At 44.6% G+C, this 14,036-nt stretch overlaps 1 protein-coding gene across 1 annotated transcript in view; it reads right to left on the bottom strand.

Moving 5' to 3' along the window:
• The window catches only part of LOC125961869 (protein FAM135B-like), a 229,799-nt gene that overhangs the window by 82,939 nt on the left and 132,824 nt on the right, over window positions 1-14,036 (bottom strand). Inside the window, exon 3 of the mRNA XM_049700892.1 lies at window positions 8,972-9,051. Within this exon, the coding sequence (XP_049556849.1) occupies window positions 8,972-9,051 (80 nt within the window). The remainder of the gene's footprint in view (window positions 1-8,971; window positions 9,052-14,036) is intronic.

A 14,036-nucleotide genomic window follows, 5' to 3' on the forward strand; every position in this document is an offset into this window, starting at 1 on the left:
AGAGGTTCTGATACACCTGACTCTTCCTCTGTGTGCTCCCTTGAACTAAAAAAAAATCCACATGTAAATGGGGACGCAGACTCCCTCATTTTCCATGTGAGAATACTGGACAAGATAGACTTTATCATTCCTCACAGTGAAAAAAGAGCTTATGCCCAAGACAGGGTAAATACCCAGCAATCAGCTTCAGCCAGCTCAGAGGGAAATATTTCTTTTCATTTCATGACCGCACTGTTTTCCAGAGGCACTGGATAAAAACGCACCTGTCTGCAGATCAGGAATAAAGACCCTCTGCCACATAGGACCGTCCTCAGGGACCTGTCTTTTACATTACGGTGTTAAGACTTCAGAATCTCTTCCTGTAACTGTAAGTCACTGAGGGGAGAAGACTAAATCATCCAATTATCCATCGTTAGCACCAGCTTATTAGCTGCAATTACAGAATTCCAAGGTTCTGCTCTCATGTGTCCCCATGTGAATTTCCTCTTTGGTATTTTATCCAGGTACATCTCGTCTCGCTCTTAGAGTCTGACTTAGGAGGCATGGGAGGAGGGATCAAGAAACTGGCTGCTTGCTAGTCCCTAGGGTGTCCTGGGAGGGGAGGTCCTTGCACCACATTGGCAGAAACTCTGCTGTGGTTTGAGGGGGTCCTGAACATCTCCCCGCCACTTCCTGGACACCTTCCGTGTCGTTACTCCAAATTCCACACAGCACGGGCCACTCTTAGATTCTCTGTGACCACTTGGCCAGATCAGGAAGAAGTTAGCCTGCCTCTTTGGGATACTTTGCTTTTTTCTAAATAATCATCAGCTTTTTTTCTTAACAACCGTTTGACTGTTGAGAAGTCGAAGCAGCATCCTTTCCCACTGAAATGCTTCCCCCCAAGACCACCTGTTCGCTGAGCCTTCAGAAGCTTGCTCTTCTTTTAACGGTATGGGATTGAGTCTCCCTCTTCCTTTCGTTCTGGCCCGAGCTCTGCCCTCTGGTCTCGTATTCACTAAGGCAGTAAACAAGCCTGTGAAGCCAGCTGTGCCCCAGGCGCTCTGGCGGCACCAGGGAGCCAGAACTGAAGAAATCGACACGACCAGCACCTTGGTGTGTAAATGGAAGCATCAACTTCCACACTGAGGGTTAATTTATATCCCTAAGTATATAATAATGATAACGATACTAATAATAACCATGATAATGTCTCTTCATTTTAAAAAAAACTAGAATGACGCTGCCTATATGTACACTCTCATACAATGCTCTTTTCATTGGCCACGGTCTCGTACCATGCGAAAACCTCTGCTTGAAACCTCCAGCGATGGGAAGTTCACTGCTTCTGAAGACAACATCTGTAGCTGGGCATCTGGGGGCTCAAGAGCTCCAGAAACAGTGCCTGACACACGGGAGGCACCCGAGAAACATTTTCCCGAATGAGCAAAACCCATCAGGACTAACATTTCAGTTCGTGTAAATTTCACCCAAGTCTGCTGACTCTGGCTTTTGTAATAAAACTTAAAAATAGCCAGGATTTATTGAGGGTTTAGGATGTCAGGCTCCCCTCTGCGTGCTTATGTGCATTAATATTTTAAATTCTTACAAACCTATGAAGAAGGTACTATTATTAATATTACTATTATTGTTGTTATTGTTATCGCTATTCCCATGTTACAGAGAAGGAAAATGAGGCACAGGGAGGTTAGAAACAAGCCCAAGGTCACCCAGAGTGACTGGGACTCAGCCACCTGGTTCTGGAGCCTGTGTGTAGTGCTCTAGAGATAAAGATTGTTCTCTCCCATCCGCAAGGGAAGCGGCTCTGATGTGCGTGTATCTTCTCTGGCCTATGCTTCAGGGAGCCTGTGCTCTCCCTCGCCTTTTTCTCTAGGTGTGTTTCCCTGAAATGTGGTTCCCCAGGTGCAGCTTTGCCGTGCAGGTGTGCACTGGTGGTGCTGCTGTCTGAGTGGAGAGCAGGCAGGGGGCCCAGGAGCCTTGCTCAGCGTGGAGGGAAGCACCAGGGCAGGTGTGCCGATGGCAGGGCAGCTGAGGCTGTGAAGACCCGATGGCGGGACTCTGCTCACTTTCCGAGCACAGAGAGATTTGCACTGACGACCTGGACCTACAGTCGGGACACCTGGAGGTCAGGTGTGCTCACAGAAGACAGACTCAGGAAGACAGCAGTCGGGCCTTCCAGGGAAGGCTGTCCTGAGCCCTGGGCCCCCAGGGCCTCCGTCCTCCTGAGCCCTTGTCACTCACCCCGTGGTTCCCCACCCCAGTCCTTGAGCTCCAGGAGAGCAGGGTCAGACATCAAGCTCTGTGTCAACTGTGCCTCGTACACAGCTGGCTTTAGCATCTGGGATTTGCTGCTGTGTACGTATCCCCACAGAAAATGCATTAAATGCGGGACAGATTAGGGGACCATCCCTGAAAAATGTGGCAGGAGGGTGATCAAGGAGGTCACGCTTTGATGCGTAGGTGTACATGCAGGCTCCCAATGCGACAGGAAGTCCATTCCCTACCCACATACAGTACATCAACTGATCCCCAAAACAGCCCTTCAGGGTCATTTCTATAGGGGACTAAACCCAAAGGCTACTGGCTCAGGGTCACAAGGAACCCAGGTGAACGCAGGTCTGGTTAACTTCACACCACACCTCCTATGTGATAATGAACGAACTGCAGTACCTCTTCTAGTGGTTTCTGGACACAGATGATAAACAGCACATCCAGAGAAGAGGACCTGTGTGCAGGTGATTTAGCACAGGTGTGCCCAGTGAGACCACCTGGGACGTGGGGACACAGGGCAGGAAAAGGAAGGAAGACAGGCAAGGGTGCATTTCAGCAAAGGTCCCCAAGAAGGCAGCGCCAGCCTGATCCTGCAGGGGACTCTGCAGGGTGAGCTACATCTCAGTCTGTCCCATCATGAGACGGGAGATGGGCTTCTGTATCCCTGCACTAATACTCACTGGTTCATGGCAGGGGTTGGGTGGGGAGGGGATGGGGGACGGTGGGCTTCAAACTCCCAGGCACGTTCAGATCTTGGGCAGAGTGCTTCTGGGAGCCTGGGGTGGTCCTCCAAGCAAAGTCCCAGGTGCAGGTACTGAGAGCAAAGGGGCAGGAGAAGCCCACAAATGGGGGAGGGGCACGTGCTGTGTGTGTACAGGTAGTGAAGAGGATGTGCTCAGACAGGGAATGAGTAATTCTGCCAGGGGCAAGGGATCGCCCTTGGAGAACCGGCATAAATCCTTTCTGCCAGCCTAGTGGGACTAGCAGGGTGAAAGGGTGAGGAAAGGAGGGACAGGCATGGAAAGCAAAAGCAGAGGCAGAGAGGCGTGAACCGTGGTACAAGAGACTGGAGAAAGCTTCCCAAAGAAGAACCTTGGAGCTCAAGCAGACTTTAAGACTTGATCTCAAGGACAAAGGATAGGCAACAATTCTGATTTGGACCCCCAGGGAGCTGGGTCACCGCACCAGCTGGCAGAGCAGATTCCCAGCTTGCACTGGGAGTCCAAGGTGAGGGGCCCTGGCTTCGGCGTTTCTCAGTTGACTGCTGCGAGGACCAGAGGGGAGAGCATCCTTCAAGCCTGGGCTCACCCAGGCACATCCTTCCTGACAGCCCTGAGCATCACTCTCCTCCAGCCCCAGGTGGGCACTCAGAGCCTGGGAGCTGGAGTGTTTTACCTGCTTAATATTCTCCATGAAAACAAGCATATTTGATATGTAGGGGTACGTTAATGGACCTTGAAAAGAAGTTAGTTTGATTCATTTGAAGAATAAATGTCCCTTCCCACCCCTTAACACGGTGAAACTCATAAAAGCTTCTGCTAATGGAAAGGGAAATTACCTCTCAAAACACGACTAAAACTAATCATGGCCGTTTTTACACGTTCACAATTTACTGCTCATCCTTTCTCCTGCTTTGATGAGCGGCGACTAGCAGATGCCTGTGCCGAACCGCCTAGCACAGCCTCAACTGGCTTAGGCAGCATCCCTCCCCCTCCCCCTATTTTCCCTTCCGTGATCATCCCTCTAAGGGAAAATAATATATTTTTAACATCTCCAGGTCGGAAGGACTGCACAATCTGTTAAATAGCGTCATTTTGGTGGAAGGAAATCGCCAAGGCTACGTATCCGTAACATTCATTCACAGATGCAGACATGCCAATTACCTGTAACCCTGAACTCAGAAGAGAGAACAAAGCTGTGAGACCCATAAAATGTAAGCCTTTGAAGCAAACAGAATCACATTTTTTTTAAAATTTCTTACTTCTGGTTTCTCTTCCTGGAATCCCTTAACCCTTATATTTTCATTGACCATCATTCATCTCTGTACCTCTTGGCACCCAGGACTTCGGCTTATAGGAGGAACCTGAAAAGGTTTGGAACAGCCCAGGGATATCCTGGTGTCAGTGAACCATTAGGGGATCACCTACAATTCATACTTTTCTATTTTGGGTGATGACCAAGACCCAGTGGCCTTCAGAGTCGTACTGACCACTGGCCCGAATCACCCACCCTTCCACATCTACAGAGAAGTAGCTCCCTTTATGCCTGGCACCAAGTGCCAGGAGCAGATGTGATGCACTGCTCCAGTTGGGGTACAGTCACCTGTTCACACACATGTCCCTTCTGTCATGTGGTCATCTTTCTAGAATGCCCAGGGGAGGACTGCTCTTACCTGGTACAAGCTCAGAACCTGTCCTAGTCTATTTTACAAGATATGTCGCTACCTCAGACCAGAAGGAACTATCCATTTACCACAGAAACCTGTCCCAAGTCACCTTTTTTTAAAAGTACAGAAGAAAAGAAAACACCGTAGTATACAGGTTATGGCTACATTTCACATGGGGAGTTACTATTTTTTCTTATTCACAGAATCAAATCATAAACACCTACCTTGGAAAACCCAATGACAAAGTATTTCCCATCTAGAGAAGCAGAATCCACCTACATAGTTGAAACACATTCCCATATCATATGGCTACCAGAGAACAGATATATCCAAAAAGAGAGAAAGACTGTCTAATTCTGCCCCTTAATTTGTGCAGCAACGTCTTGTGCTTGAACAGCACTGGATTTATGTCTTCCTAGTGCTTTCACTTCATCTGGCTGTGCCTCTGAGACGAAATCAATCTGCTCCACATGGCATATCATGGCCTCCAAACCCGGCCGCCAAGGTTTCTCTTCTCATTTTGTCTCCGTCCTTATCACCTGCCACGCCAGATCTCTCATCATCCCAGGAACACCCTTGCTCAGGTCCCAGGGATATCGGGGCCTGGTACCTCTGCCGAGAACATCCTTCCCTTCCTTTGCCTGCACGGCCAACTTCTGCTCACCCTTCCAGCTCTCATTGTCTCAGATGAGCTGTGTCAGCTTCCACCTCTACTGTATTTGTTAGTGTGACACTTCTGTCTCCCCAGGAAGACTGTGGGTCCCTCCAGAGCAGGAAGGAATCTTCTCATCCCCAGGGATGTGTTCCATGGGACCAGCCTGGGGCAGATGCTACTAAGTAAACAACTATTGAACGCATAATAGCATCACTTACTCTTGCTAGTGGTTATTGTGGGCTTACTGTGTGCCAGGACCATTGTAGTCATTTCCTTGCATAACTCATTCAAACCTTAACATAAACCTATGAGGTAGGGATCTCCTACCAGCCCCACTTTATAGGTGAAGAACCCAAAAAACCAAATTGGCTAAAATAACTTTCCTAAATCCACATGGCTAAGAGTCGGAAGCAGGATTTGAACCCAGAAATTTCTGAATGTGTGTCCTGCACCACTCCTGAATTCTGCCTCTTTAGACAGAGAAACCTTTTCCTATTTCTGTTTTAGAGATAAATGCAACCAAAAAAAACAAATTAAATGACTTGTCCCCATAAGATCACTCAACTGATAAGTGTCAATGACATCAAGTGTTTTGACTCCTTCTGGTGATTTCTCAATATATCAGTACTCGACTAAACATATATATATTTTTTCTTTTTCACTGAGAACTACATGCAGGTAACAGGAAATATGTCTGGGTGATTGGATGTAAATATGACTGCTGAAACATTCTCCCTTTGCTGTACGTACAGAAGTTGCTCCGTGAAGGGTTGGAGAATATTCCACTCCTGCCTTGAAGCTGGACTGGCCTTGCAATTGGCCTTGACCAATGGAATGTGGAAGACAGACCCTGTGCCATTTCCCAGCCTAGCCCTTAAGAGACCTGGAATCTTCCACTTTCTTTCCCTTGGTGACCTGAGCTACCATAGAAGAAGTTGGACACCCAACTGGAGACAGCCGGACCACTCCCTTAGGCAGTTCAGCCACCTCAACTGAGAGATCAGATGTGTGTGAAGACATGTCTGATGTTATGATCGTGGGTAATCTGTCCTCCACTGAGATCCCAGCTGAAAGCAGTGCACAAAAGACCTGGCTGAGCCCAGCCAACTCAAAACATCAAGAATAAACTGTTGTTTTGAACCACTAAGCTTCAGAGTGCTTTGTAATGAGGCAATGTCTAACTGAAAACACTAAAATTGGAAAATTCACCTTGAGGAAGAAATCGCCAACACTATCTATTCCTCACCCACGGAGCCATCCCTATTGTAATTATTGCTGACCTCCATATGGGCCTTCTGTTCTAAATATCATACTCATGTAAACTCAAGGGCCTACCAAGTGGACCACAATTATCCCCATGTCAAACTAGACCAAAGAAGAAAATAGTCTTTTTTTCCCCAAACTGCATTTTTCTTTCTTTCGTCTCTGTGCAGCACCAGCAGGAGTCCTCCTTGCCCCAAGCTGCTTGCTGGGCTCTGCCAGCTGTTGGACGCCCAGCAGTCCTCTGATCCTCAGAGCTGGGTCTCTCAGCTCCAAGAGACAGCTCAGCCAGAGACAGGGACTGAGCTCTTGAGCTTCACAGTCACGAGAAGAAGCAGAGCCCTTTGTCGGGGACCTGGGGATGGCATCCATCAAGTCAGCTAGGCATTAGTCCCACCTGACTTCCAGGCCCAGCCTTGTCCCTGAGACCAGAACCCAGCTTCAAACCCCTGATCAGGTGACCACTCACATGTCAGACTGATTGGACACTTACTTTGTGCCAGTTCCTAATCTGGGACATTTACCTTAATAATCTCTGTAAAATATAAAACGCCCTTTTCATTTATAATCTCCAAGACGCACAACCATATAAAATCTATGGGATGCAGCAAAAGCAGTTCTTAGAGGAAAGTTCATAGCAATACAAGCCTTCTTTAAGAAACAAGAAGAATCTCAAATAAATAACCTAACCCTCCACCTGAAAGAATTAGAAAAAGAAGAACAAACAAAACCTAAAGTCAGCAGAAGGAAGGAGATAATAAAGATCAGAGAGGAAATAAATAGAGATTTAAAAAACAGCAGAAAAAGCATCGGTAAAACCAAGAACTGGTTCTTTGAGAGGGTAAACAAAATTGACAAACCTCTGGCCAGGCTCACCAAGAAGAAAAGAGAAGGACCCAAATAAACAAAATTAGAGCTATAATGTCTAAGACAAAGCCCTACAGAGGATGGATATTTACCCTCATGTTTCAGGTGAGGAAATGAAGCTCAAGTTGTTAACGCCTGGGATCACATGACTAGTTCCTGCAAGATTTGGGTTCAAATCTTCTACTTTCTCATTCACCTCCATGAACCTTCTTCTGGCAGAAGCTGGGTTGGGGAAGGGGCACGACACAGGTGGTAGCACAGTGGGGAACTACAGGCGTCCTGAATGCACATAGGAGAGGGAGTGACCACCAGTCTTAGATGCCTGATTTATTTCCTGGAGAGAGGAGGAGAGTGAAGGGTGGAAGAGAAGGACCTCCCTGGAAATGTGGAGCCTTGACTACTACTTAATGCTTAACTCTTTCCAGAGTAAGGGGAGGAGCCGGTCATCTCCAGTATCTTTCTTTTTCTGTATCACAGGCTTGAGTCAAACTGTTGCCCATAAACCATCAGCCTCCCCTGATTGTCCCTTGCATGGTCCAAGTAGCCTACTCTGCTCCGAATCTCCCACTCCTCCTCCCAGGTGGAGCTAAACATGTCACCACATCTACACTCCCACTTTGTGGTTATTCAACTGCATGCAGTTTTACTCACCATAATATCACTGTCAACAATGGGGTGGTCTAATTGCCAGGGCAACTCCAGATGAATTTTTGGAAGTGTAGCTATGACTGGAACTCTTACTCTGCTGGATATGATTTCTATAATATTCTTGGCTACCTTGTACAGTGAAAGTTAAGCAGGTTTCACCGAGTTCTGTCTTTTTATCTCCATACTTCTGCTTCCATCCCGAAGTGTTTCTTCTTCTTCTTCAGGTCTGGCTGATCTATACATTCTCCCAAATTTACTAATGAAAATATTTCTGTTAGAATATAATCTTGACGTCTAGCCTTACTTTTTATGTAATAAGTTCTATATTTCGGACTCAACACTATTACACTGAAACTGCTGGGAGCTCTGGATACCTACTAATACTCCAGCTTCTCCAAGGTTAGAACCTGGATTGTTCTTGGCAATCCTTCTTCCCTAGGAGTGTTGCATTGACTCCTTGCTGTGCACAGAAAGTGCTACCACACCTGCCTGCTGACTCAGTCCCCTATACCTAGATGATTATCGAATTCTCTTCAACAACAGGTTTCTTCTTACCTATCTGCTGGATGCCATTTCCCTTCCTCTTCCTCCCTGACTTGACTTTCGCCAACCTCCACAGTCAGGTTTATCCTCAGATGCCAGCTGCTCCTGGGCGAGTGTTTGTTTGTTTTTTTTTTTCCTTCAGCCAGGTCCCCCTTGCAATAACGTACACACATGGCCAAAGCAACAGTGGGTCTCCATTTCCAAAACCCACTCATTCAGCATTCAACAATGACTTACTGAGTACCTTTATGTATCCAGTACTCTGCTAAGCCCTGGCTTACAGTGATAAATGAAGGCTTACCAGCAGGGAACAAGTGCCCCACTGCCATCCTCCTGCTTACCTGTCTGCCCAAGGATGGAGGCACTCAGTCTGTGGGGGATCCTTGAGGACACCTTCAAGGTCACTCGGATCTGATAATACCTAAGAAAAGAACAGAGGACAGGCTGCTGAATATCAGATTTCTTACTGTTGGCTGCTGTTAAAAATACCTAGACTTAATCCTAAAGATTGTAGGGAACCAGGAAAGTTTCTGGACGACATGCATGATCATCTAGCATCAAAGAGAGATTTATTTTGTTAGCATAGTGGGAAAGGGATGGGATGGGCCAAGCTGAAAACACCTGAGATCGTAGGAAACACATAAGAGGTTGGTAGTGATGGAAATAGGAAAAAGGAAAAGATAGGCCATATAGCACAGGTACATTAGGGGTGTGATTTTTCTTCACTCAAAAAAGTCCATTTTACAGAAAAATAGGAAGTTTAATGCATGGTGAACACAAATTGAATTGCTATCATGTTGCAACACAGACAAACATTTCCTTTAGAAACACTGGCAGCTGAACTGCTAATCCTGGGGATATTGACAAACATTTTTACCAGTGTATTTCTGTGCCTTTGTTTTTATTACGTCACCCGCATTTCCAGATTCGGTCATTTCAGAATATCGTGCAGGTTCTCACACTGTCAGCAAACTCTCTCAACTGTCTTCTTTTGCCACATGTGCAGAAGCACTTTTTGAAGTTCTGTGCTTTGCAATCAATGATCCTTTTGTTTGCAAGCACTTGGGAACATTTCTGGCCTCATAATTGTTCTCCCCTTCCATGGATTTCAAAACCATTGTGTAACAGAACGTGAATAAAACCAAGTGAAATAGAAGTAAAATAGACCATGAACACATCAGTCTCTCAGGGCTCATTGAACTCACAGCTGGGAGCTATTTTGCTATGGACTCTGTTGCACTGTGAATACACTTGGAGAATGTTTCTGTTGACATGTCTATATGTATATGGTGATCCAAGGAGATGCAGAGCAAAGAGCACTGGCACGGCACTTATGTAGCTTGGGTGACATCATTTGAGAGCTGTGTGACTTTGAGTACATCACACAACTTCTCTGAACTTGTTCTTGTATCTGTAGAATGAGGATTTAAAAAAAAGAAAAGAAAAAAAAGGGACTTGCCATGACTTCTGCTTCCAGGAAAAATGGAGTAGACATACTTTTTTCTATCCCCACTAAGTACAGCTAAAAACTCTAGACAGTATATAGAAAACAAACAAAAGAAGATTCTTAAAGGTGAAAAAGAAAGCAAACAGTCTAGGGACCTCGAGGTCCAAGGAAAGACATGATGGTGAGTTTTCTGCATTTTCTCTTTTGCCTCGTATACCACATATACCCCTCCCTGTAGCTCACCTTTTAATCCTCTCTGTAACACATTTTACAGAACAGAAGTTTTTAATCTTGACGAAGTTGAATTTATCCATTTTTTAATGGATCACGCGTTTAGTGTCCAGTTTTCAAAAACTCTCTGCTTAGCTCTGGATCCCAAAGCTTGCCTCTATTTTTTTTTCCCTAAAAGTTTTATATTTTGCATTTAAGTCTGTGATTGACTTGGAGTGAATTTTTATATGAGGACTGAAATTTAAGTGGAATTTTTGTTTTGTTTTCTTTTGGCCTGTGGATGTCGAGTTGCTTCAGGACCGTTTATTGGAAAGGCTTTATAGAATTGCTTTTGAAACTTTGTCAAAGATCTCTTGGGGATATCTGTGCCTTTGTGACTGCTATGTCGGGGTAGAGATCCAGGCTCCCCAGAGGGTGTCCACGTAAACCAGGCTAGGTGGAGTTCTCGTCACCACCCACTAGTAGTGAAAATCTAGCTCCCTACTGGAGACCTGCTCTTGCCAGGTGGGGGGAAGGTGTGGCTTGTTACAGCTTGGCAGTGGTGGACATCTAGGCTCGCACTTGGCCTTTGCTGGTGTGGGTGGAGGTGAAGCCACTGTTTTTCCTGTGTTGCTTGGCTAGGGTAGAACTACTATTGTCAAAATGTTTCTGTCTTGCTAGGCTGCTTCCTTCCTGGTCCTTTCCCTACAGAAAGCAGGCTTTTTGGTTGGAGCTTATTTTTGATATTTAAAATGGCCTCTGAGTGCAGAGGTAAAGTCCTGTCTAATGTGTTCCGAAAAGCAAGAAGGCTGTGATGTGCCTCACACAGAAAACAGTGTGTTAGACAGGCTTTGTTCTGGTATGAGTTACACTGCTGTCAGTCATGAGTTCAATGTCAATGAACCAGAGCCAGATGAATATATATATATATATATGCCTTTAAACAGAAACACACCTAAAACAGGCTTATGTATTGATCAATGGATGAAAATGTGACCGGAGGTTCCCAAGAACATAACATATTTGTGCCCTTGTGACTGCTGTGTGGAGGGTAGAGATCCAGGCTCCCCATAGGGTCTCCACATAAGGGAACCATTCACATAAGCTGAACGTTTACTACCATCATGAAATTTACAGGGGAAACACAATAACAAATAACCATGGACACTGTCACCTGTGAGAGGGAGACTGAGGCAGAGTAGAAGGTCCCTGCACTGCCTATCGGAGACAGCCGCTACTTAGCTAACTACCACTGTGCAGAAATGTTGGCTAGGCAATGCTAGATCTTTCCGTGTTTCAAGGGAAGACAGAAATTTGAATTTTCAATAAAACATCTTTAAATTTTTAAACGTTGGTTCATAAATCAATGATAATGGCAAGAGTAACAGCAAAAACAATTAGCAGCAGCAACTATGGCCACGGCGTTAACAATAAAGCACCGTGTTGACAAGATAAAGCACATTTTCAGGCTAAGTCTCCATGGGGCAATAACTGGCCAACTCTAATTTATATAAATACAAGATGTCGCTTTTAGTGTTTCCATAATAAAAGACCAGCGCATTTCAATAATCTCATCATCAAAGGAAGAGGCGCAAATTGCACCACCAGCAGTTGTAATATTCTAATGGCTTCCTCTCGAACATAAAATAGGTCATTCATTGCCAGAGGCTATGCATCACTTTCCTATCAGACTGTGCTGGAAGCAGTTGCAGGTATGCTCAAGATTTATTAAGCATCTCTGAGCTAGGATCTGTTCTAGGAACTTCCATGTATGCAATCTTGTTTGACCCTCCATAAAGCCTTTATAAAAGAAAGCATCATCTCAAGTGTCAACCAAAGAAGGCGTTGAGTCATTGGAGGTATCTAACTACTTAGCTGAAGTAGTTAAGCTAGCAAAGGGCAACGAGGTTCAACATCCAGAAATAATACTAATTTGTTTTTGCCTGTTACATCTCATAGGAATCACATTTCATTGCATAATTATAACACTTTTATAACCAACTCCAAGCACTGTCTGAATTCTTCCTCTTTAAAAGCACTGGTGCTACTGAACCTTATTTCAAAGAACTAGTCATCTTGCACTTCAGATGCTTTACAGGCATATGTTGAAAGAAATAAGTTTCAATTAGGTTGGTCCATTTGGCTTCTGGCTTGATTACACAGAATGTTTAAACCCCTTTAGCAATTCTCTTTTGCCTGACATGAAGGTCCTGCCAGGTCATAAATTCATAAACCATGTCATATATGATATACATGATACTGTTTGATTCCTTCAGAAAATCTGTGAGGCACTTACCATGACTTCCATCTTTAAATTAGAAAACTAACCCTAGAGATGAAGGAATTTGTCTGAGTTCACATATTTGGTAAAGAATGTTAGCGCATCTCCTAGAATAACCTTATTGCTTCAAATAGATATCCTTTAACCATCTTAAAGCCACCTTTTTCCAGCTGTGGTGACTCAAGGAAGACACCATGAAGAAGGGAGCAGTTGGCTCAAATCCTTGGAGAACGAACAAGTGGTAGGAGAATATGGGGGATGAGTACCAGTCAGAAGGAACGGAGAAGTTAAGACCAGGAAGTGGAAAACTTCAGACAATGTGCTGGTATGCTTGAAGAGTCTAGATTCCCACAGAACCCCTTTTGGGAAGTGATAATAAAATAGTCATCCTCTATTGGCTTCCATCCACTGAACTATGCCCTTTACGTAATGTGGCAGGTAGAATAATGTCCCTTCCAAAGATATCTACATCCTAATCTTCAGAACCTGTGAAACAAGAATTAAGGTTGCAGATGGAATTACAGATGCTAATCAACAAAAAAAAGTATTTTAAGTACAATGAGAGCTGTACTTTTCTACACTGTTGGTAGAAATGAAAAATCACGACAGCCTTTCCGGAAAGCAATTTGGCAAGAATCTCAAATGTTTATTTTCCTTGACCCAATAGTTCTATCCTAGGAATCTAACTTTAGAAGTGTGTGTGTGTGATTTTATAATAATGAAAAATCAGAACAACAAAGAAAGATTAAATAAATGGTTGTACACTCATATGATGGCAAAGCCTGGTACTTCAACCTTCATAAGCTCACCTCAATTTCCCCATCACCTTTTTATCCCCAGAAGCCCAACCCCACTCATTCTGATCACTAATGTATTTCCCCCTGTTTTCTCAAAAACACAGTGAGAACAAGAATGATACTTTTCACTTCTGTGTCCCTTAGAGCTCTTACTAAGAGCACTGCACTAAGGAGAGAAAAGCATCTCATAAACATTAGTTCTCAGTTGACTACAGAGATATCCATCACCACCAGCTGCTGAAGGAGAAGCCACACCCTACTCATCTTTGTATTTCCAGCAACTAACATGGTGCTGACACACAGCTGACATTCATTTAGTGCCAGAGGAATGTATGAATGAATGAAAATTCCAATAAGAGGAATTCCCTCAAACCACGGGTATATACAATCCAATCCCAACATCTAAAACTGTGTGACTCAGAATCCACAAGCAATTCTTTTAATACTAATAAAACTAGAAGTCCTATTCTATAATGGGAATACAGAGATCTACGGCATTTTGTCATAACCACTTTTATATCAGACATATTATGAAACCACCACTCTGGGACCCAGGGACGTTTGACATGACCTAAAATACAAATCACTGTGTTTGTGGAAAGGTCAACAGAGTCTGGAGTCAAAACGCCTAGGATCCAGAGCCCAGCAGGCAAATGGAGACAATAACTTTC

The sequence above is a fragment of the Orcinus orca genome, chromosome 17 (assembly GCF_937001465.1).
Source record: "Orcinus orca chromosome 17, mOrcOrc1.1, whole genome shotgun sequence".
In the NCBI taxonomy this organism is placed as follows: domain Eukaryota; kingdom Metazoa; phylum Chordata; class Mammalia; order Artiodactyla; family Delphinidae; genus Orcinus; species Orcinus orca.